The 25451-nt window shown below is 37.4% G+C and overlaps 1 protein-coding gene and 1 long non-coding RNA gene across 2 annotated transcripts; one reads left to right on the forward strand and one right to left on the reverse strand.

The window, feature by feature from the left end:
* Window positions 1-3123: 3123 nt before the first annotated feature.
* On the reverse strand, window positions 3124-16686 carry LOC149848225 (ribosomal RNA small subunit methyltransferase-like). Its single transcript, XM_089985221.1, has 4 exons — window positions 16609-16686; window positions 16373-16422; window positions 11149-11456; window positions 3124-4122 (listed from the first exon to the last, which is right to left on the reverse strand). Exons 3-4 carry the CDS (start codon window positions 11449-11451, stop codon window positions 3376-3378), a joined length of 1050 nt encoding a protein of 349 aa, XP_089841347.1. The 5' UTR covers window positions 11452-11456; window positions 16373-16422; window positions 16609-16686; the 3' UTR covers window positions 3124-3375.
* LOC149848226 (uncharacterized) lies at window positions 6994-8301 on the forward strand. The gene is made up of 2 exons (XR_016427334.1): window positions 6994-7138; window positions 7417-8301. It is a non-coding gene; the product is annotated as an uncharacterized LOC149848226 (long non-coding RNA).
* Window positions 16687-25451: the final 8765 nt, after the last annotated feature.

Consider the following 25451-nt stretch of genomic DNA (forward strand, 5'->3'; position numbering starts at 1 on the left):
GTAGCACTAGAGATCAATTCAGCTCGAGGACCAATAAATCATTGGTTTTCTAATTATGCATGATCGAGTCCAATTGCTCCTTCTCTATACAGTAATAATGGAGTTGGATATGATTGATGAGAGAGAGTAAAATGGAAAATATTAGAAAAAATATGTTCAATAAGATAAGAAAATGGAAGCACTCTTCATTTTCTAATGTCTTTTTTTTTAACAAAATCGTGCAACTACATGCTTGTCGACATGTGCTCCAATCATAATATCAGGCTTTAAGATAAGGAATTTTTTATGATATGTAAATATTAATCATGTTCTTTAAAGGACAAAGGTTGTGGATTAGCCATATATGACGTTATACATTATCAATGAAGTTGGTGTTAAAGGACATAATTTAAACAATAGCTTGGTGGAAACCAAAAGATACTGTTAAAGCTTTAAGAACATTAATGCATTGTGCTTCACCAGTACCATGTGGGGGGGTCTTGCAATATGTGGGATATATGCAAGTCCCAGTAAACCATCTCCCCCCTTATGAGAGCACTTGAGATAGCCTTGTTGCTATTGAATGCTTTTAGGCTTAAGAATGTAGATCTTTAAACAGAGTTGCACATTTGCATTTGTGACAGTAAGTTTGGAATCGGTACCATGTTGATCTTTAAACAGAGTTGCACATTTGCATTTATGACAGTAAGTTTGGAATTGGTATCTAAGGCTGAAACATAGTTCAGCCGTGGTACTCCTATAATCCAATGCAGCCTGGACCCTTTGTTTAATCAGTTGATAGATGGTAGTAATGATTCTCATAATTACTTGTATCATGTATGTCAAAAGTAGATTTTATTTTTCCTCCCTACTGCAAACCAGTCCATTCTCGCATCAGTTTTTATGCTCAGTTGTTCGTTGGGCACCCCCACCCATCCTGTATATATGCATATGCATCTGCTGATTTTTTTATGATTTCTTGCTAGCATTTCTCATGCATAACTAAAGTATACTTAGTGTGGGTTTTGTTAGTTAATCAATGTGTCTGTAATTAATATAAATAAATAAATAGAGGGTGTTCCAAACTGAAAAAATTAGTTAGTGGGAGTTGCAGTCATGTGCTCAAAAAGTCACCTTAAGGGTCTCAAGGCTGCAGTATCATTTCAGCACGAGCAAAGCAGTCCAACTTAGTGTCCATGGTTTAGTCCCCTGTTTGTTTCACCGGAAAGCCAGAGCGTCCTGTGCGAAAAGGCCACTTTATTTTTCATAACAGAGCTGGGGGAATTAAGGCCCACTCTTTTTACAAGTGGTTATTCAACCACATATATACCAGTAGGATTCAAACTTGCAACGCCTCGACACATGGTGACGTGCACTAAATACTCCTACCAGATGAGCAGAGCCCCACCTGTTTGTAAAACAAACAGGTCTTGCAGTAAAGTGGTCGGTTCACGTGCCACCATGGTGACACCCACATGTACTTGAGTGGCCACTCATTTCCCCGGAGCATAACAGAACAAGGTCTTAGTTATGGGCCTCCAAATCTCTAGCTAGATCATGCGTTACTAGCCTTCACTAATGGAAGGTTTGGTTGGTTTAATCTTTTGGGAAAGTCCAATTAACTCTGTGGAGACCGTTTGTGTAAAAAGCCAAATGGTGTTTCTTAAACAGGGTTGGTTATATGTGGGAGAGCTTCTCACTCCAATCAATTAAGCTATTTGATACTTCACTTGTACCAAAAGTTGGAAGCTAGTTTGAAGCCTCCGTTGATGTAAGATGGTCCTTTAAAATATTGTGCCAAGGCTCTGTTTGGTAGCCGGATTTGAGAGGGAGACTGGAGGGGAAATGGGGATTCACTTTATCTCGACCCGGCTGCTATCCAGGAGCCCGGATTTAGGACATGAGCATGGAGATGAGTGGAGATGACCTGCCATCTTCACATTTCAACTACATCATTACAAGAATGTAGTTGACAATTTTACTTCCATTTTCATCTCCATGCCCATTACCCCTCTCATCTCTGATCTAACACCAGCTCCCAAACAGAACCTAAACTTCATATTATATTGAACCCAAGACAACAAATTTCCAGCACTGATGCAGCCATCAGGAAACAATGACTAACATCCTCTTCTATCAACTGTTTCAAGCCGTGACTTGCATTTTCTGACACCTAATTGACTATCTTGATCTACAAGTTCCATACTCAAAACTAAGCTTACAATGATCTTGATAAAGGCCTGGTAGAGTTAGCCGGGCCACCTTAGTCTTGAAAAATTGGGAAAGTTTTCTGAGCGAACCTTCGAGGACATAGCCAAGTTGGCCAAAAGTATGGGAGCAAATCATACTCTGGAGTTTGATTAAGCATCCGAAAATGGTGATCCCCATGATCTGGTTCTCTAAGCTAAAGGGTTTCACCCTCTAAATTCCAAGTCTATAAATTACGATTTGCCCCTACAAAAGCATGTCTCTCGTGGTGATGGCGTTGTCTCTAAAACTAGGATAATGAATAAACAAAGGAAAACAAGTTTGCAAAAAGTGTCTTAAGGTGTGTATATGGCACCAAGGCTTTTGTTGAGCTCATAAGTTATGACCACTTGACTGGGTTAACCACGAACGAAGTAATCATATTCCATCTGTTGATCACTCTCCAGTAAAAAAAGCCCAAGAGAATAGCAACAAAAATAGGCACAGCATGGATGAGATGTATGTGCTTGGTGGGTTTGTTAGTCATGGTGTCCCCATTGTGAGCTAAATTCCTCTTAAAAGCATATGGTAATATAACCAAAACCAATCCACCAATAATTCCAATTCCAGTTCCATCCAGTGTCAAGCTATTTAGCCACAGATTTCAAGATTGCCTACAAGTTTTCTCTATGCACATGAAACTTTTGATATGCATGGCAAGAGTAGCACTTAAACCTGTCAACCTTTTGCAGTCATAAACATCATCCTCTTTCAGAAGGATTGTTTAGATCTTTGAGTAGTCAATTATGGTGGCTCCAAAAGGATCATTTAGATTCAAATATTCTTCCATTAAACATACAGGATTATTCTCACAACTGCAATTGAAGGTTGCACCAACATGACCGATACATGTGTGTGTGTGTGCGTGAGAGAGAGAGAGAGTGCACGAGAGAGAGATTTAAGTGATAGAAAACTTGGATCGACTGGCCCTTCATCCTCACACATTTCACGAAAATGAATAAAAAACAAAGAAAATGGTCATCACATCTTATAATTCCTGCCAACCCAAAACTTTCATTCCTACACTAACTTAAAGACAATCCAACTCCAAAAGACAATGCATCATAATACACTCTTCCGCAGCACCATCTACAAATACTCAATAATTTTTTGACAAAACAAATTCCGGCAAGAACTTGTCACTGAGAATCAGGCAAAGTGGATGCCAGCCTTGTTAAAGAGAGAGAGAAGGTACAAAAAATCTACCTGAGTAAGCTTTGAAGATCTCTTCTCCTCAAAATCCCCTTGTCTCAGGATGCCCATAATTTTGTCCTTGAACTGAGAGGCCCCTTCTCCCTCTGCATCACCACCATCGATTTCCATCTCTTCATTGTCTTTTCCACTGTCCAGTTCCATACTAGAGTCCCCAGCAGTATCACCCAAGACAGCTGCATCCAACATATTGCCTTCATCTGAAGATGGTGATTGTGAAATTTGCAATGCCTGTAATGTCTTATAGTTCTTTTCAAGCAAAGAAATGACAGATTTCTGCCTGAAAATGGAACCCAAAGTTTTGTTCTTCCGGTTGAAACATAAACGGATCAGCCCATCCCATTCCTTAAAATTCACAGGAGGAAGTGGCTTCCGAGGCTCGATTCTAACAACAGAAGAATCCACTTTTGGTGGCGGCCTGAAATTGTTTCTTCCAACTTTCAAGAGATGAGAAACGCGAGCCAGCAGTTGAGTATTTACTGATAGACGGCAGTACAGTGTGTCTCCTGGCTTGGCAACAAGTCTCATTGCAAATTCCCTCTGGAACATGATGACTGCACATCTGAACACAGGTCTGTGAGTCAAAAGCTTGAATGTAAGAGGCGATGAGATCTGATAGGGGATGTTAGCCACACAGATATCGAAGTATGGAAGCTCGCACTTCAGAACATCTCCTTGTATAACCTAGACATTCCAAAATTTAAATACAGATCAGCTTCAAATAGCTCAAACCATCAAAGCTTTGTGCATGACAAAAGAGATATTTGATAAGGTAAAGATGCTTTCAGCAATTCAAATCAGCTATTTCAAATGATATAACTGGTGAGGAACCGAGGCCCAGGGAAATGTGCACGGTCAACACAAACATGCTATGCATTTGAAACTGTAAAGCCAAACAATCGTCAAAAAGGTCATCTAAATTATGTGTTTTTACCAGTCACTGTACTCATCAAAAAATATGAACACATGGATTTACCAATCAATTTGTAAAGAAAATATGAGACATTCTAATGGTGGAGCTATCCCAATTACTTGACTAAATCAATGTTCGTCCTTGCCATAGGCATGAGGGAGTGGCAAGGCAGGTCATAATATGGTAGAATATCACGTATCTGCTTTGGCCTATCTAATGATATCAGCAAAACAGTTTCCTCCTTTTCTGCACCCAGAAATCTGAATAGAAAAACCATGCCATAAACAAATCCAATCAAACGTATGTGATGACAAGACCTCATTAAGAGAATGATGCAGAGATAAGAAGCCATAACAACAAACAAACAAAATGTGGCACAAAGCAGAAAATAATTGCTGCTTCTACAACTACCGCTTACAGGTTAGGGTTGTGCTTGTGCCAAATATTCAATTGAATCCTTAGTCGCAAATATTGGTATCGGCTATATCTCGGCGAGGCTATTTTTTGTGATATTACATGTTTGGTGATAAATCTCAGGAAAATCTCGAGACTTGAAAATATAAAAAATAACAAAAATAAGTAAGAAAACATCATGTTTAGACAAAAAATACATAAATAATAAAAGAAACAAGCAAAAATGTAAAAGAAAAAAGAAAAACATATTTAAAATGCAAAAACTAAATAAATACAATAAAACTAATTGATAATATCACGAGAATATCACAATATTCTCATGATAATATTGCGATATTATCAAATTGGCGATATTTTACCTAATTATCGTTTGCTGAATTTACAGCAATAATATCGCGATATTTTGAAAATATTGTCAATATCTGTGACTAAGATTAAACCGCTTATGAAAATTCTAGGCTCACGCAAGATGAACCACTAAATAGATGAGAAACTAATTACATTTCAACAACATTGCCTTCACTCACATCCAAACAAGCTAAGATAGCATATTTAATCTACTTGTTTTATAACACGTGAGCGTAAATGTATGAGAACTAACATTGCATTTTTCAACTTGTGCACTGTTAAAATATTATGTCTCTTTTAACTGTAAACTGAAATACCCATCGGGGGTATTTCAGTCCTTTTACTCAATAGGTGTCAGCCACCCTAATGAGCTAACATTTTTACTTTTTCTTTTTTTATTTACTTTTGCTTTTTACACTTTTTTTCTTTTTGACTGTTGTGAAAGGGACAGCTCCATATAGCTGTTGGAGCTGCCCCAACAGTCACAAATGTGACCGTTGGGTGCAGCTCCAACAGTCATATTGAGCTGCACCTGTGGCTTCTTTTTGCATTATAAATAGGCCTTAGTGGCCCTTGTAAACATATTCTTTTTTGTGAGTGCATATGCAATATTGTAAAGCCCCTCTTGGGAACTTATGAATTGAAGTTCATTTTGTTTCATGCTGTTGTGCATGTGTATCCGTGCCTTCGTGCACTTGTGAGTGTTCTCCTTCGTGCCTTTGTGCACTCTTTGTATTTCTTGTATTGTGGTGTTACACACAATCTCTTTTTGTAGAGATTTTCACATGGTATCAGAGCAAGGTTGTTTGGAGAAAGAAATTGGTGTGATTCTTCTCAATATCAAGTGCCTCGAAAAACGTGCCTTCAACTTTTTGGTGATTGGAGTGGAGGCGCTTCTTCATTCAATATTTTAGAAGATTACTACAACAAGAAAGATTTAAAATCTTATTGTGACACGTATTCTTTTCTTTCTTCTTTCCTCTCTAATGGGTGAGAAAGACTCCCATTTTTCTCTTGGTTTCAAGCTAAATGGCTCAAATTATCATGTGTGGGTCGGAAATATGGAAGCTCACATCAAAGGGAAAGGGCTTTGGGGTTACATTCAAGGCTCGATTCCGGAACCCGAGCCTAAAATTACTTTGGTTAAAGAAGGAGAAATCAAAACCCTTGAGGGAGATGAAAGAACTAATGCTCTTGAGGAATATAGTAGGAAACATGAGCAATGGGAAATGAAGAATTTTAAGATCTTGTCTTGGATTTTCTCTTTCGTTGAGACAAGGATTAATGCCAACATTATAAAGTTTAAAAAGGCTTCTCAAGCGTGGGAGTATCTTGAGAAGATGTATACTTCTAGGGACTTGTCCCATAAGTATTATCTTCAAAAGAGAGCGTTAACTCTTGTTCAAGGTGATATGTCAATAAGAGAGTATTTTGCGGAACTCTCTTCAATTTGGGATAAGCTTGCCATGCTTGAACCCAAGTGGAGTGGAGAAGTCATAGAGCTTCGTCATAAGCAATTAGAAGAAGACCGATTCTTCAATTTTTTGAATGGGCTAAGGCCCGAGTTTGAGCAAATAAGATCTTCTCTCCTATCCTCTTTTACCTCTCCTTCTCTTGAAGATGTCTTAACTAAATTAAGTGGAGAGGAAACCCGTATGGGCATTAGCAAGCAAAATCCTAGTGTGCTTGCAATGTCCACAAATCAAGAAGAATGTGATGGTGTTAATGCTGTTTCTAGACCCGGTAACAATTTAAGAACATATAGACCTCCTCATTTTAAGAATCAAAATCAAGGAGGAAGAAGAGATTATAGCAAAATCTCGTGTCACTTTTGCAAAGAACCGGGTCATATCGAACCGGTTTGCCCAAAATGGAAGAAACTTCTAGCAATGGCAACTACATCTCAACCATCCAAAGAGGAATCTTCAAAAGAAGCTCTATCTCTCAATCAAATTGTGGAGGCTCTTCAACCTCTTCTAAAGGGAGCTATTTCCGGTGCCGCCGTATCCACCTCTTCTCCTCCAGGTAAAACTTCTTGGCTCTTAGATTCAGGTGCATCCTTTCATATGACCCCAAACATTTCATCTCTTTCCGAGTATTCTAAAAATGTGTCACCTTCTTTTGTTTCGACCGCGGATGGTACTTCTCTAGAAATTAAGGGAATTGGAAATTTTAAAACCCAAAACTTCTTTATTCCAAAAATTAGACTTATACCAAAATTAAATTTAAACTTGCTTTCCGTTTCTCAACTCACGGACCTTGGGTGTAACATTCAATTCCCATCTAATAAATGTTTAATACAGGATCACCGGTCCGGGAGATTGATTGGGGAAGGCTCTAGGAAAGGAGACTTGTACTATGTGGACTTTCTTCAAATTCCTAAAAACACCTTTTGTAATGTGGCCCAACATAAAGACATAAATGTTTGGCACAAGAGACTTGGTCATCCCAACATCACCAAGTTATCCTATCTACATTTTGTTAAAGATCTTTGTAAAAATACTTTATCTTGTAATGATTGTATTCTTGGAAAAATGAGAAGTATACCTTTTGAACCAAGAACTATGTTTAGTACTAAACCTTTTGAAATTATTCACTCGGATGTTTGGGGACCGGCACCTGTCATATCCAAAGGTGGTTTTGCTTACTATGTGATTTTTGTAGATGATTTCTCACGATATTGTTGGATACATTTTCTCAAACATAAGCATGAAGTTTTTTCATGTTTTAAAACATATCATATGATGATTAAAAATCAATTTAATAGTAATTTAAAGATATTTAGGACCGATTCCGGAGGTGAATATCTCTCTAATGAGTTTAAGAAATATCTTGAGGATTGTGGCATTGTCCATCAAAGATCGTGCCCTAAGACCCCACAACAAAATGGTTTGGCCGAAAGAAAGCATAGGCATATCATTGAAACCACTAGAACCCTTCTCATTTCCCAAAATATTCCTAAAAATTTTTGGGCCGAAGCGGCTCTTGCTTCCGTCTATCTTATCAACCGACTTCCATCCAAAAATTTAGATAAAATTTCTCCCTTTGAGATTCTATATGAAAAAGAACCTGATTATAATAGGTTGAGAGTTTTTTGTTGTAAGTGCTTTGTTCTTACCGATAAAAATGATAAACTCTCACCAAAAGCCATTCCTTGTGCTTTCCTTGGCTATTCGGAAACTCAAAAAGGATTTCGATGTTATGACTCTAAGAATGATAAATTATATGTTTCAAGGAATGTAACTTTTTTGGAAAATGATAGTGGTTTTGAAAAAAATGAATCTCATTTAGAAAATGCCGATTACTCCTTTCTTTTTGACCTTTTATCTAAGGATGATGATATCTCTAGTGATGATGAATCAACATATAATAGTGAAAATGAAATGGTTGTGATCAACAATAACTCTAACCCTTCTACCCCTCAAGAAGAAAATGTATCTAGAGAACCCATCACTTATTCGCATAAAGATAGAAGCACCTTTAGGAGTGCTATTGAACTATATAGTGAACCTAGTGAGACTATTTCCACTCATGATTCTCATCCTAGGAGAACTGAAAGAACTAGAAGGACTCCATCTAGATTCGTATCTTTTGATTCTTTCTCTCCTAAATATCGAGCTTGTTTGAGTGTCATTCACTCTTATTTTAAACCAAAAAATTTTGGAGAAGCCAAACAATGTACTGAATGGAGAGAAGCCATGGAGAGTGAACTCAAAGCTCTTAAGAAAGCTAACACTTGGGAATTTCAATCTCTTCCCAATGGCAAGAAAACTATAGGATGTCGATGGGTGTTCAAGGTCAAGACTAAGAGTGATGGTTCTCTTGAAAGGTATAAGGCTCGTCTTGTAGCTAAAGGGTACAGTCAAGAATATGGGATTGACTATGAAGAGACATTTGCTCCAGTAGCTCGTATGATTACTGTCAGATGTCTTATCACCATTGCTTCAATTCGAAAATGGAATATTTACCAAATGGATGTCAAAAATGCCTTTTTAAATGGAGATCTTAATGAAGAAGTTTACATGGATGCTCCACCTGGTATGGAAAACCCTAAAAATAAAGTTCTTCGTCTTCGTAAAGCTCTTTATGGACTGAAACAAGCACCCAAGGCTTGGCACGATAGGTTTAACAATGTAATGACTGAAAATGGTTTCACTTCATGCTATACTGACACTGCATTGTTTGTTAAGAAATCTGATGCAGGGATTGTTATATTATTGTTATATGTTGATGATATGTTAATAACAGGTGATGATATCAAAGGAATCAAGAGCATTAAATCTATTTTGACTTCAAAATTTGAAATGTCAGACTTAGGATTTCTGACATATTTTTTGGGAATTGAGGTTGCCTATTCTCAGAGAGGCTATTTTTTGTCTCAAACTAAACTAGATTGTGAGATTCTTGATAGATCAGGAATCACAGATGACAAGGTCTGCGAAACTCCTGAAATAGTAGGTTCGAAGATGAAGATTGATGATGGGATTCTCTTAAAAGATCCCACACCTTACCGGCAACTGGTTGGATCCCTAACGTATCTCAGCATTACCAGGCCTGATATTTCTCATGCAGTACATGTTGCTAGTCAATTTCAACATGCACCTACTACAGTCCATATGAGCGCCATCCTTCGCATCATCAGATACATAAAGGGTACAGTAAACAAGGGAGTATTTCTATCTTTTACGTCTGAATTAAGTTTAATAGATTATACTGACTCTGATTGGGGAGGTGACACAAATAACCGTCACTCCACCACTGGTTTCTGTATTTTTTTAGGTGAATCATTAATCCCTTGGAGATGCAAGAAGCAGCAAAAAGTATCGCTTTCATCCACCGAAGCTGAGTATAGAGCCATGGCATCTACTACCATGGAGATTGTTTGGATTCGCAACTTGTTGGAAGATATGAATATTCAAGTTCAAGGGCCCACAAAATTATGTTGTGATAATAAAAGTGCAATCTACATTGCCAAAAATCACACATTTCATGAGCGCACGAAGCATATCGAGATGGGCTGCCACTATGTTCGTGAAGAATATTTAAGAAAAACCATTGACCTTCCTTATGTTACATCAGAATATCAACTGGCAGACTTCTTCACTAAGGCGCTGTGTTCTCCAAGATTTAACTTCCTTCTTGGCAAACTTTCGGTCGTGACACCCTAAGTTTGAGGGGGAGTGTTAAAATATTATGTCTCTTTTAACTGTAAACTGAAATACCCATCAGGGGTATTTCAATCCTTTTACTCAATAGGTGTCAGCCACCCTAATGAGCTAACATTTTTACTTTTTCTTTTTTTATTTACTTTTGCTTTTTACACTTTTTTTTCTTTTTGACTGTTGTGAAAGGGACAACTCTATATAGCTGTTGGAGCTGCCCCAACAGTCACAAATGTGACCGTTGGGTGCAGCTCCAACAGTCATATTGAGCTGCACCTGTGGCTTCTTTTTGCATTATAAATAGGCCTTAGTGGCCCTTGTAAACATATTCTTTTTTGTGAGTGCATATGCAATATTGTAAAGCCCCTCTTGGGAACTTATGAATTGAAGTTCATTTTGTTTCATGCTGTTGTGCATGTGTATCTGTGCCTTCGTGCACTTGTGAGTGTTCTCCTTTGTGCCTTTGTGCACTCTTTGTATTTCTTGTATTGTGGCGTTACACACAATCTCTTTTTGTAGAGATTTTCACATGCACAAGATGGATCCTTCCTCAGGTATATGAGGAGCGGAAGCAGAAATCATCTCTCTTGTTACAAATATAGGCCCCACTGCCCAGCAAGAGCATACAATAGGGGACAAAGAATGGATATAATTCATAAGATACATAGATTAACTGACTAAAGTAGAACAAAAAATAAATCCTGAACATCAAATTCATCCTTGTTTCTTCCTCTCTGATATGAGCTAGTATCAATACAAAGTCAAGTGGATATAAATGGGGTAAAGGCCACCAACACAAAGCCTTGAGAAAGAGACAGCAAGAGTGCAATCACCAAAATTTATATAACCACACATTATGTGAAATGTGCATACCTTCAACTGATTCGCAACACCTGTACCCTGGAAGCGGCGCTGCAACTCCAAAACCATTCGTGGATCCATCTCTATGGCAACAACTGTCTTTGCAATTTCAAGAAGCTTCTTGGTAAGGTTTCCTGTACCAGGACCAATCTCCAAGACAACATCAGTGCTCTTGATTCCAGCCTTTTGAACGATGGTGTCAACAAGCAGCGGGTTTTTCAGGATGTGTTGGCCTTTTGATTTGTGAAACTGTATTCCACCTTGGTAGTGATCAGCTGAAGATGGCTTCCCTTTTTTAACTTTCCCACCCGCCATTGAAACTATCCACAAAAAAATCATGTCATTGAGTTAAATCAATTGTTAGGAATACCAATTTTGCATGCCCAAGATTCTCAATGACAAGATGAAGCAAAACACAACTAGTTCTCAGATGCTCACAAAAAACAAAAAGATTTCATCAAATTAAACCTATTCATACAAGCATCTACAAAAGCATCACCAAAACATTTAACTCAAGTTACCATTAGATTTGATATTCTAGCTAAAAATAGATCATGAATATTTTATTAGCTAAAGAATTATATCTTGATCATGGTTATAGATCAAACACACGATTGAGTACATAATACCGGAGAACCTTTCAATGCAAGATAGTGAAAATAGGCGGCATAGTAAAAGCACCTAACTTAAAAACATCAAATTGAACATTTTAAAGGAAAAATACAAAATAATAGTTAATCCACAAAACCATACTTCTCTGTAAACCACCAAGGCAAAACAAGAATGAACAATATAACAAAGACCCTCTAAGCATGAGAACAAGCATTAGTATGTTCCATAAAAAAAATTCCAATTCAAGCCAACACTATTTCTCTTCCCCTTGCATAACCAACAAAGTCTTCCTCTTTTTGTATAAACAACAAAGTCGAATTAAATTTATAATAAAAATTGATATTTATCTATTTGAAAGAAAGTGGTTATTTGTCAACCCAACGAATAATTAAGGAAAAGAACATGGATACACATCAAAATACCCAAAGTCATAAACACCCCAACAAAAAATAAGAAGCACGGATGAAATTCAAAGCAAATTTAAGTCACTCATAATACATAATCATGCTCAAAAGGCATAATTGTGTCATATTGTCCATCAACTTCTTTTTAACCTACAAGCCAGCATGTCTAACCAAAACGAGAGAGAGAGAGAGGAACCTGCACCAATGTAGGAAAACATTGTCAATGCTCAAAAGGAGGAAGGAAAACACGTTCGGCTGCCACTGCAAGGTGAGATAGAGGGGTTTGGGTTGGGGGGACATGTTCCCCTTCCTCCTTCCAAGCGGTGACAGTGTTTTCTGGCATCGACACAGGTTCCTCTCTCTCTCTCGTTTTGGTTAGACATGTTGGCTTGTAGGCTAAAAAGAAGTTGATGGACAACATGACACAATTCTTCCTTTTGAGCATGATTATGTATTATGGGTGTCTTAAATTGATTGAATTGCATCCCTGCTGCTTATTTTTTGTTAGAGTGTTTACAGCTTTGTGTATTTCGTTGTGTATCCACGGCTTTTAACTTAATTCTTCGTTAGGTTGACAAATAACCACTTTCTTTCAAATAGATAAATATCAATTTTTCTTATAATTTTAATTCGACTTCATTGTTTATACAAAAAGAAGAAGGCTTTGTTGGTTATGCAAGGAGAAGAGTTATCATGTTGGCTTGAATTGAAATTTTTCTTTTTATAGAACAAACTAATGCTTGTTCGCGTGCTTAGAGGGTCTTTGTTATATTGTTCCTTCTTGTTTTTCCATGGTGGTTTACAGAGAGGTATGGTTTTGTGGATTAACTATTATTTGTATTTTTTCTTTAAAATATTCAATTTGATGTTTTTAAGTTAGGTTCTTTTACTATGCTACCTAAGTTGACTATCTTGCATTGAAAGCTTCTCCGGTTTTATGTTCTTAAACTTGTGTTTGATCTATAATCATGATCAAGATAGAACTCTTTAGCTAATAAAATTTTCATGATATGTTTTTATCTAGAATATCAAATCTAAGGGTAACACAAGTTAAATATTTTGGTGATGCTTCTATAGCTGCTCGTATGAATAGGTTAAATATGATGGAATCTTTTTGCCTTTTGGTTTTTGTGAGCATATGAGAAATAGGTGTTGTGTTTTGCTTCATCTTCTCATTGCGGATCATGGACATGCAAAATTGGTAGTCTCTCACTTGATTGTGTGGCTTTTTGAGGAGTCTTTTGCTTGCCCTTACGATTCATCTTTTTCTATGTATGATTTGGAGAACTCTAAAAATAATCCATAGAGCATAAATATCACTTCCATGTATTTCATAGCATGCTTAGTTTGTAATCATAAAACCAATGCAAAGCAGTTATGCCCAATTAATATTCAAACAAACAAACAAACAAAGAGATTTCTGACAAACAATTACTCTAAAGCCAAAAAGAAAAAGAAAGAACATATGGCAACCATAACTAATAGAAGGTAGGCTGCTCAAACCAAATCTGGACATGCAATGCTAACAGAGCTTTCATTAGTCATCAAACAAATGTAAGCATAGTTACATGGTTTTCATGTGTAGTGAAAGAAACAAAAATTCCATTGGCATTAAGAAGAATTTGATTATAAGTCATGGAAAAAAACTGAACCACCACCAGGTGAACATCATAACAGTCAAAGAAAATCATATGCAGATGATATGAAAATTAAAAACAACAACAAGTGCAGTCAATCACTATGACAGAGGGAGCTTCTAAATGACTGTTCCAGTGGAATGATATATTTGGTAATGTCAAATATCAAATATAAAAATAATTCAAAGACACGAAACAGAAAAATAACAAACTCACCAATCGAGTCAATTTAACAAACTCACACGAAAGGTTAAACAAGAAGAGAATCAAATGAATCGATAGCAGTTCCACATCAACAAGAGAATCCACACAACCAAGGAAACAAAGGTTGAGAAAGAATGGCTCAAGCAAAGCATATAATAAGAACAAGGAAAGAACACAACAGTTAGAAGTATAAATGTTATTGTATCTCTCAAAACAGAAAAAAAATGTTATTCCACACATGCATATATAAATATCTTTTACTATTTCTTGATAAAATTACTAAAATTTCCATTGTTTGTGATAATTAATAAATCAAACCACCATGTCATTTTTAAATTTGTCAGGGTGTATCAATTTGTGGTGTACGTGTTAAGCCAACAAAAGGCTGTGGTTCTAACTAGGTTTTGAGTAATTTTCAGAAGGAAATTTTCAGACTATAGGTTGTTATATTTGTCCTTATGATTGTCATTGCAAACTAAATGCTATAGTTGTACAGTTAGAGGGTTTATTTTAGAGTTCTTTGATGTATCCAATCTCTTGGTGACAGATGCAATATAACATACATGTAGCTGAAAAGATATTTCCAATTTGACAAATTCAACTCTCATAAACATGTAATGAAGTTAGCATGATAAACCATAAAGTTATGCAGATACAGCTTCTATCTAATTTCTAATTATGCTACTTGCAGAATTGAAATATTGCATGCTAAACAAACAGTTCACATAATTTCGATGACAGTCCTTTTCAAAAACTATTAGTCATGTTTTTCAATTCTTAGATGCATAACATGAAGTAAATAGGACTCGCAAAGCCAACTCCATGTCGTTGGGATAAGGCTTGATGATGATAATATTGAGATGCACAATGTGAAGTGGTGATTTTTTACCAAAGGACCAAGCAGGTGAACATTTAAAAAACAAGATCTTCATTTTCTTTTTGAGTATGCAGCCAAGCAGCATCTGTTTCTAACTCCTAAAGGTTGACATTTTTAACAGGTTGGATATTCAAAGTAGAACTAAGATTCAAAAGGATAACCTAAGGGAAGGTGCAAGGATAGCTGATGCAGCACTCTGAAGGACACTAACAGCGATTAACCGAACAAAAGCTGCATTGTCCTGCTCCAGCACAAACTTTAAAACTTACCATTTAAAGAAGCAATGCAATATGAAATCCATGTCCTAGAAATGACAAGTGAAGCTACAGCAAACAACTGTGTCCCTTGTCTATCAATCAGGGAGATAACCTAAAAAATGATAGCATCATATTGCATGGTAACCAATAGTGGTAATAATCCACTAATTGTTGTGAACTTTCTCACACTAAATTCAAAAAGAGAAGTATTGTGACCTATAAATGGAGTCCACTGTCCACTCAATTAAGGATACAAAGAGTGAACATACCTAGGGAATAACAAAAAGCACTGTCGTAACATAGGAAACTTGATATGAAAACAAAAAGAAGAAACGAAAAGCAACAGGCGTCCATAAAGCCCCAACAATATTCCAAAAAGTAATGTTCAACTACCACAGACAGAAATTCCATGGACCGTCAGAGAAATTGGAAAGAAACTAGAAAGCAAAGCAGAAAGATCAGTAATGAAGAGGGATACTTTGTGATGAAACATAATCAAAGGTTTCATTAGTAACAAAACAAGCCCACTTCTGATGCAATGCAGCAACCTGGAGTGGCTAAACTATACGGAGTTTTATATCCTTGACGAGGTTCAAAAGCACTCTACATCCCTGAAAGAGCAGTTTTGCATTTCACTGGACCTTTGGGACCAATTACTATCACATGCTTTATAAATAAGCCAGGATCTCTTATCAGCGCTGGAAAAGAAAAAAGTTTCACTGCATATCGATCTAAAAGAAGAATACATTATGCATAAGAGGCATACATTTGTGTGTGTGTGTGTTTGCATACAAAAGCCCACTTTAGCAAAATGTGTTCCACAAAGAGCTCTTGATGCTTCATAAGCACAATCCCCTGTAACTGGGAATCATAAATCCAAGAAATCTGAATCACATCTCTCATGAATGGAATCACAAATTTCTAGCAGTCGTGACATTAATGCAATAAAAAAGATTCTTGGTGTCTTTATATTATTTACCTGCCATATTTTTTTTTATATTTTTGTAGTTGCCAATATTTTCCCAAGGAAAAACAAAATTTTCAGAACATCGCAAGTCGCAACCTTTTCCCTCACTGAGATTTCCCCAAGAATGAGATTCATGGCATTGCCTTCAAGGTTTCTACTGTTCTTTTGTTTCTTGACAATTCACTTTCAGACGGGAAGGAATCCACCAATCAAACAAGAAAAAGGAAAAACAGAATGCAGAAACCCGAAATAAAGAAAAGAGGAGAGACCAAACTCACATAATCCGTCAACTCCAACGATATCTTCTCCTCTCTTTCAAGTTGACTCCCTTCATTCCCAACGAGCAAAAAAGAAGAAGAAATCAATAGCAAAAGAAAAAAGAAATCGTCAGAGATAGAAGAAGAATAAGAAAAAACCCAAAAAAAATCTAGAATTCTCTGCTGGCATGATTCTGAAATCTCAAACGGGAGGAAGAATAATAAGAAAACCCCCAAAAAAACCCTAGAATTCTCACCCTCACAGGCCTTTTCCAGCCTAAACGAGCGAGCGAGCGAGCGAGAGAGAGAGAGAGAGAGAGAGAGGAGTCGGGGTCGGGGTCGGGGATGTGGAGGGGGATAGACATGGGTCGGGTTTAGGTATGCCCACTCTTACCCGACCTAGAGTAAGGGTGGGGCACCAGCAACCCACCCAGGCGGGGTCAAGGTGATCCGAACCCCTATCAAGAAATTTTGGATCTAGCCCAAATACACTTACTGGAAAACCTATCGAAATCCCAAGTGAGTTGAGCTGAAAACAAATCGGAGAAGAACGAATATTTTATATTACAAAATATTACAAAAATACCTTTATAAGTACAAACCAAGTGGAATCTTAGGGTATGTTTGATGGCTTGTCTAGGGTTGGACAAAATGAAAAAAAAGAAAAAGAAACAGAACATTGGTTATGTTTGTTCCATCACAATTATATCAAGTTCAACATTTGTTTGGATCGTACTCATATGCTATGTTCTAAATATTTGTTGTTTGATGTCCGATATAGTAGAAACGTGTTATTTCTCATTTTTTTTGCTCGCGCCCTCTTGACCGTGTAGTGCAGCTGGTACACCGACGGCACCGGAATCCACCGCTTCCTGGCGCCATTCCCGTTGAAACCCTTCTTCTTCTTCATGTTTGAACAAAACCCAATTAAGCAAGGCAAGAATCATGAAAACACTACACTCAACCACCACCGCACCCACTCAGGCACAGAGCTCATCGCAACCCACTGAAGTCCCCACAACGAACAACCTCCGTCACCGGCCCAATGGTGAAACCCCTCCTACCCATCTCGAAAAATGCTACACACTCAGAATCCCCGCAGAGAACAACCTCCTCTGCTGGCCCAACAGTGAAACCCCTCCTACCATCTCGAAAAATGCAATACACTCAGAGTCTCCGCAGTGAACAACCCATCGGAGTCCCCGCAATGAATAACCTCCACTATCGGCTCGATGGTGAAACCCCTCCTACGTTGGCTCGACGGTGAAACCCCTCCTACCCCAAGCACGGAGTTCGTCTCACAATCGGAGTCTGCGCCTGTCGTTGGTTTCTGGTAGAGCTTTTGAGGAGGCAGAAGGCATCCCGTGCATCTTGGTGGAGGAACCCGGTGGTGGAGCTCCCAGTGTCAGCTGAAGACCTAGAGCTTCCAATGAGGCAGTTGAACTTCGTCGTTGGAATATCCGTCGTGAAACCCCACTCTAACGCTTGATGGTGGTGATGGAAGAGCGGCACGTTATTCATAAAGAGAGCGCTGGTTGTGAAACCCCACTCTAACGCTTGATGGTGGTGGTTGAAGAGCGGTGTGTCATCTACAAAGAGAGCGCTGGCCGTGAAACCCCACTTTCTTCTGCCTTGCTCAATCGGTGGAGAGAGAGAACCGCATCGACGGGCGCATATGTTTTTTTTATAAATTGTTTCCTTTGTTCTTGTTCATTTTGTAACGGGGGAGGTAGATCGAAAATTACACACCTTAACGAATGCAACAGACGCGCGGAATGCCATCCACCGCAGTTTGTTAAAAATTGTGATCTCCATGTATTTTTTGTCCTGTGCTTGGGACGAGCAATCAAACATACTCTTAGGGGGCATTTGCTGATGGACTAAGTGCGCAGCAGATGAGCGAAACAGCAGGAGAACCCAGCAAAGATCTTTGAAAACAGTAGAAGAGAGAGAAGAAGAAGATCGGCTGTTTTAACCTTTTGTAAGGTTTCTTCTAGAGGCTTTTGGCTTGTGCAATTTTCTGCACATCAAGTGTTGAGCATGATTTATAATTTTCCATCTCTCGAATTCTCTTTTTTTGGGCTCAGCTATACAGATAGGTTCAGCGAGATTATTGAAACTGGCATTTGAAAACGGTTTTATATAAAAAAAAAAAACTTATTTGAAACTTTGTTTTATAACTGCCCAGGCATATCCACGAACGGGCTCATGTTCGTGGATATACCGAGATGAGCGGATAATGACCACTCATCCCAACATCTCCAACTTGGTCATATATCTGCCGGCCTTGCTTCCACTATTGTAGGTTTTTCATACAATGATTACGGATTTTTCATATGGATTTGCCTCGTAATCACAAGTATCTTAATTCCATGTGTGCCACATGTATTGTGAACAGATCCTCAGGGATCCATTTCGTAATAGGATCTGCTACCATGTCTGATGATGGTAGATAATCAATGGTTATCTCATTCCGTTCAATCACATCATGTATATAGTGGCATTTTACCATTATATTCTTGCTTTTAGAGCTATCTGCCCCACTTTTCATCAAAGAAATAGCAACCTGGTTGTCACAAAAAATATGCACAAGTTCAAATTCAAGATCTAATTTTAAATCACAAATGAACCTTTTAATCTACACTGCAAAGGTTGTTGCTGCATTACAGGCAATATACTCAGCTTCCTGAGTATGCAGAGCCACACAACCTTGCTTTTTATACTAACAGGAAGATATAGCCAGAAGTAGATTTAATGTCATCTTTGTATCCTGCAAAGTCAGCATCTGAGTATCTGATCAAATCAAGTTTGTCAGATTGAAAACTCAACTGCAATCCTTTTGAGCTTTTCAAATATCGAAAAATTCTTTTGACAACCTGACAGTACTGCAATCCTTTGGGTTTCGAGTCATGCATTCTATATTTCTTTAAAATATATTCAATATATCTTTCTTGACTCAAGCTGAGAATATTTAATTCTCGATTTCTGATAATTTTGATTCCCAGAATGTATGAAGCTTCACCCATATCTTTCATTTCGAAGTTGGTATACAACCAACTCTTTGTGTTGACTATAATATCATTATTATTTTCAGTCAACAATATATCATCAACATAAAGAGATAAAATGCAAGCGACTCCCACTTTTCCAGACATATACACAGTGGTCTAATTGATTGACTTCATATCCAATCTTAGTTATTGCTTTATGAAAAGCCAAATATCACTGTCTTGGTGATTGCTTAAGCCCATACAAGGATTTTTTTAACTTATATATTTTGTCACTATCTATGACATATCCCTCTGGCTGAAACATATAAATGGTTTCTTTTAAGTTACCATTCAAGAAGACAGTTTTTTACATCTATCTGCCACACATCTAGATCATAATGAGCTGCTATGGATAATATTATCCTGATGGATGCAAACTTAGCAACTGGTGAGTAGGTTTCAGTGTAATCAACACCTTTTCTTTGGAAAAAACCTTTGGCTACCAGTCTTGCTTTGAATTTGTCTATTGACCCATCAGCCTTATACTTCTTTTTAAGAACCCATTTACAACCGACTGGTTTCCTTCCTTCAGGAAGATCAGTTAATTCTCGGACTTGATTTTTTTCAATGGATTCTATTTCTTCATCCATAGCTCTTTTCCATTCTGATGCTTCATGTGATTTAACAGCATCAAAATATGATAAATTATCGATCATTTCATCTATATCTACTTAATAGAATAACTCTTCAGTTAGATACACATAATAATCATCCAGATAGGATGGAGGAACTCTAGTCCTCTTATGACCGCTTAAACTTTGAGAGGTAGAGGAGCTTGGATCAGTTGCTTCATTGTCTGACTGATTCACATTTGGTTCATTGCCAAACTGTTCATCTTAATCATCAAAATCATCTAGTAAATCAAAGGGATCCTCCATAGGATCACTGGATGCACTGTTGAGTCCTTCTAAGAACTCAACATCTCTACTCTCAATCAGTCCCAACCTTTTGTGGTATAACCTGTAGCCTTTTGATCCTTTAGGATATCTAATAAAAATACCTCTAACAGATCTATTGTCCAACTTATCAATAGTTGGATCTAAGATCTTAGCATGTGCTACAGAACCCCATCTCCTAAGATGGCTCAAATATGGTTTCCTACCAGTCCAGCTTTTATACAGAGTTGTTGGGACAGTTTTGCAGGGCACTCTATTCAGGGTATACATTGTTGTATTTACAACTTCACCCCAAAAAACTTTGGGCAATTGTGCTCCTACCAACATAGTCCTAACCATGTTCAAGAGGGTTCTATTGCACCTCTTTGCAACACCATTTTGTTGTGGTGTTCTTGGCATGGTTCTTTGTCTGTTAATGCCAAGATCTTTATAGAATTCACAAAACTCATTTGAGGTGTATTCACCTCCCCTGTTTGACCTAATTATTTTAATACATCTTCCAAGTTGTCTCTCAACTTTGCTTTTATATTCATTAAATTTTTCAAGAGCTTCTGATTTATGTTTGATCAAGTATAAGTAGTCGTATCTTGAGAAATCATCAATAAATGTTATAAAATATAGCATTCAACTGTGAGTTTGGACTCTAAATGGTCCACAAATATTAGTATGAATTATTTCTAACAATTCTTTACCACGTACAACATTTGATGGAAAAGATTTTCTAACCATTTTTCCATATATACAAGTTTCACATTTTTCAAAGTGTGCTTCATTAAATGTAGAAATTATTCCTTGTTGTGCTAAGTTTTTTGTTTTCTTTATGCTTATATGTCCAAGTCTTTTATGCCATACATTTATATCAATGTTAAAGACACAATCAATATAAGTAAAAACTGATTCTTTATTATCACATAGCTTAAACATACAATGTTCTTTTATAAAGGTTCCTTCAAATAGGACTCTGCTATGTTTCCCTATTATGACTTTTCCATGAATGAATCTGACTTCAAATCCTTTTCCAGTCAATGTCGGAACATAAACTAAGTTCCTCCTCGTTGAGGGTACATAAAGAATTTCATTAAGAAGGACAATTGTTCCACCTACATTAAGTCTATAAGACCCAATTCCACGTACATCACAGTAGGTGTTATTACCCATGTACACCTTGTGTTCACCTGGTTCATGTTTACAGATCCATTTGGGCTTTTAGCTATGTGTCGGGTTGCTCCAGAATCAACCCACCATTCTGAGAGCTCTTCGTTTGCAAATAGGCATTCAGACACCACGCAAACAACTTCTTTATTATCAGGTCTTCTTTTGTTGTTCTGATTCCTATGTTGTCCATTGTTCCTGTTGAAGGTCTTCGTCCTGCAGTTCCTTTGGATGTATCCCATCTTCCCACATTTGAAGCACTTTACTTGAGGTCCAGTTCTCTGAGGCCTTCTAGAGTTAATATCATGTCCTTTATTAAACCTATTGTTTCCTTTTCCTTTAAAGTTATTGTTGTTCCTTTTAAAGGGTGCTTGATTGTTGGATGAGACATCTTGAGCTATCATGAGTTCTGACTTTTTGTCCTTGACTGTGTGTTCTTGCCCTATCGCAAGTTGCAGAGGTAATTCATTAAGGTTTAGACTTTTAGTATTCATTCTAAGTGTTGTGGTTACCATCCTCCAAGATACAGACAGACTATTCAAGATGGTTGAGATTTGCATCCTGTCATGTATCACGTTTCCAGCTATTGCTAAGTCTTTTGTCATGACCAACATACAGTTTACATGATCTACTACGTTGTCTGACTCTTTCATTTTATATGAATTGTATTGTTCTAAGAGTAGTTGAACATATACTTCGGATGTAGTATCATATTTAGACCCAATTGCTTCCATTATTTCATTTGATGTTTTGTAGTCTTCAAAAACTCTAATCAGGTCATCATCCATATAAGTTAATATAATAGTTCTAGCTATAAGATCATCTCTTAAGTATTTTTCATATTTTCCTTTCTCCTCTTTTTACCCTATTTCTCCAGGATTTTCTACTTGTTTGTGTAATATATATTCCAAACCCTCAAGTGTAAGAGCTAAAGGTATTCTCCTTGTCCAGATTGAAAATTTTGTTCTGTTTAGCTTGTCAGTTTTGGCAAGTTCAGAAGCACACACACGACTAGCCATCCTATCTTGTTTTATTTTGTTTATAGCAATTTATTTATTTTATTATTATTATTTTAATAATAATTTTTTTATTAAGAAACGAAAGAAAAAAATGGACCACGAATCAATTTCAGCCTATAAAGTTTTATGCCAAAAAAAATTAATAGAAGCAGTCTTTAGCAGAAATTATAAAAAAAATACTAATACTAAAACATAAAAGCTTATTTTTGTAAATTTAAATATTCTCAGGCTTTATAATAGAATTTTGATAAAATCACACACGCAACCCTCTTTTAGCAAAAATAAAAAAAAAGATATGCAGGTTACAATTTAATCTTTAATAACATTTTTTCTGAATAATCCGCAAAAAGGAGGGGCTTATGAGTAATTTTGACCATAGGGTATAAATACTCTAAAGTCTACTGAAAAAAAATATTTTTCAGTCGACTTTCTCTCTCTTCTCTCGAAGGTTCGTCGGGGATGCCACAAGACTCATTCAAGTTTTCGGCCAGGGATTCCGGTGAAAAAGACTTGTCGTGTGTTTGGGTCGGTGCTCCTGGCTCAGATCTATCTCTGAGAGAAGACCCAAACCAGAACGTTGGCCGGACGACCGACTTCCGGTGTCCTCTTTTATTTTCCAGTATTTTCTCAGATAAGTTTTTCAGTGTTTTTGTTGTGATTTCCCTTTTCAGGAACGTCGGTGGATGTCTTCCCTAGCGGTTACAGATTCAGACAAGGTGAGAGAGAAAACAGAAAAAGGTCGGTCAAAGATCGGGGTTGCTGATAAAATAGCAGTGATCGTCGAAAAAGAAAACTGGCGACAGATCAACAGAGGATAGTTTTCCTCCCTTTTTTTTATTTTTTTTATTCATATTCTTATTGTAGATTTCTACAGATAAAAAAAACTATTCTCATAGATATGATTTTTTGAGATACGCAGTGGCAGCACAGAAATCAAACGGGAAAAAAAAATTAAACATCACAGTTCGAGCTCTGTCGGGGCCACATTGAAGTTTTCCAGTTTCGGGTATCTGCTCTTAGAGTCCCTCAAGCGAACCAAAAAAAATTTGTGATTGTGCAAGTTTACAGTCACAAAAAAAAAATAGAGGGCTTCCTGAAGCCCGACTAACTTGTCATGCTTTCCTTGCAGGTTTCAATGGATGGAAGACAAAGGATGCAGCAGACTTAAAGGATCTCAACCCGCTCTGATACCACTGATGGACGTAGTGTGCAGCAGATGAGCAAAACAGTAGGAGAACCGAGCAAAGATCTTTGAAAACAATAGAAGAGAGAGAGAAGAAAAAGATCGGTTGTTTTAGCCTTTTGTAAGGTTTGCTTCGAGAGGCTTTTGGCTTGTGCTATTTTCTACACATCAAGTGTTGAGCATGATTTATAATTTTCCATCTCTCGGATTCCCCTTTTTTGGGCTCAGCTATGTAAATAGGTTCAACAAGATTATTGGAACGGGAATTTGAAAACAGTTTTATATAAAAAAAAAGGCTTATTTGAAACTTTGTTTTATAACTGCCCAGGCATATCCACGAACGGGCCCATGTTCGTGGATATGCCGAGATGAGCGGATAATGGCCACTCATCCCAACATTTGCATCACCGTCCATGCATGTCCGCAAATTGAATGATTGTGGCTCAAAAACCATAGAGCAGTGGAGGACGGGATAACTTGAACGTGAGAAAAAAAATTAGGGTACGTGGTCAGGGTGAGAAAGCATGTCTTGTCTTGTCTTGTCCTGTCCATGCACATCCATGAATCAAACAGGCTCATTGACCAAATCACTTTTTATTTTTCACAAATTCATATAGAACTAGTTGGACATAAGTCAAACAGGGAGCCAGTTCAGATACAACCAATCTAGCTTGGTGTCCATCTACAACATAAAAGACCACAGGCAAGCCTAACATGCCCACTGAACCCAATTGGAATGTTCCGTTTTCGTATGCTTCCTGGTTATAATCTTGTTGGGCTTCACAAAGAGTCAACGCAGCCCATGTTAGGCTTTAAATAATAGGCTTATTTTGTTTAAACTTCCAACTAACTGACTGATTATATAGGTCTCGCCAGAAATAGCGAACTAGGGCTGGTAAATGAGTCAAGCTCGGCTCGTTACCTCATCATGAGCTTGTTATCAGGCTAGCTTTACGAGCCAATCGTGAGCTGCTCATTTTAAAAGTATATATATATATATATATATATTAGCTGGGTCAATATTAGATGGTTACCAACATTATCGGTCTCATCCACGTTATCGGATAACTCTTCGTGAGTTTCCTTTTCCCATATTGAAATCATTGGATAACCATTGAAGTCTCCTTAATAACGTAGGATACTACAGTCCATCGTTATATGTTGTGCTTTGTTTCTTTATAAATATTGTACCAATGTATACCGTGTTCATTATCAAAAGGCTAGTGAAGACCGAATCATTATTTTTCCAACATCATTGTTGTTTTCACATTATTCTTTGCCTTTTATCATGGTATCAGAGCATGTATTATCTTGATCATCTTTTTTACACCTCAATCAACGCCTGCACTGATTCAAAGATTCAGCTCGACTTGGTCCTCTTTATCAGACGTTCAAACTTTGTGCTTGCTTCGATCGACATCAGGCTCAGGTCTGATACTCCCTGTGCTAACAAAGGATCGTTGGTCTTGAGTTGCTCTCTCATGTTAGATATGCTATTTTGACTAGAGTTTCATGTTTCATGTGTGCCATCATCAATGATGTCAAACAACATCAACAACGAAACGATATCATCTGAGAACCCTCTAGAATTGATGCTTAATCCATTTTTTCTTCATCACTCTGATAATCCAGGGATATCTCTAGTGTCGCAGCAGCTCACTGGAGACAACTACTCCATGTGGAGTAGGGCTATGGTTATGGCACTGAGTGCCAAAAACAAATTAGGCTTCGTTGATAGATCCATCATGAAACCTGAATCCTCGTCACCAAATGTTGCCATGTGGGAGCGATGCAACAATA

The sequence above is a fragment of the Nuphar pumila genome, chromosome 1 (assembly GCF_984573655.1).
Source record: "Nuphar pumila chromosome 1, dmNupPumi1.hap1.1, whole genome shotgun sequence".
NCBI lineage: Eukaryota > Viridiplantae > Streptophyta > Magnoliopsida > Nymphaeales > Nymphaeaceae > Nuphar > Nuphar pumila.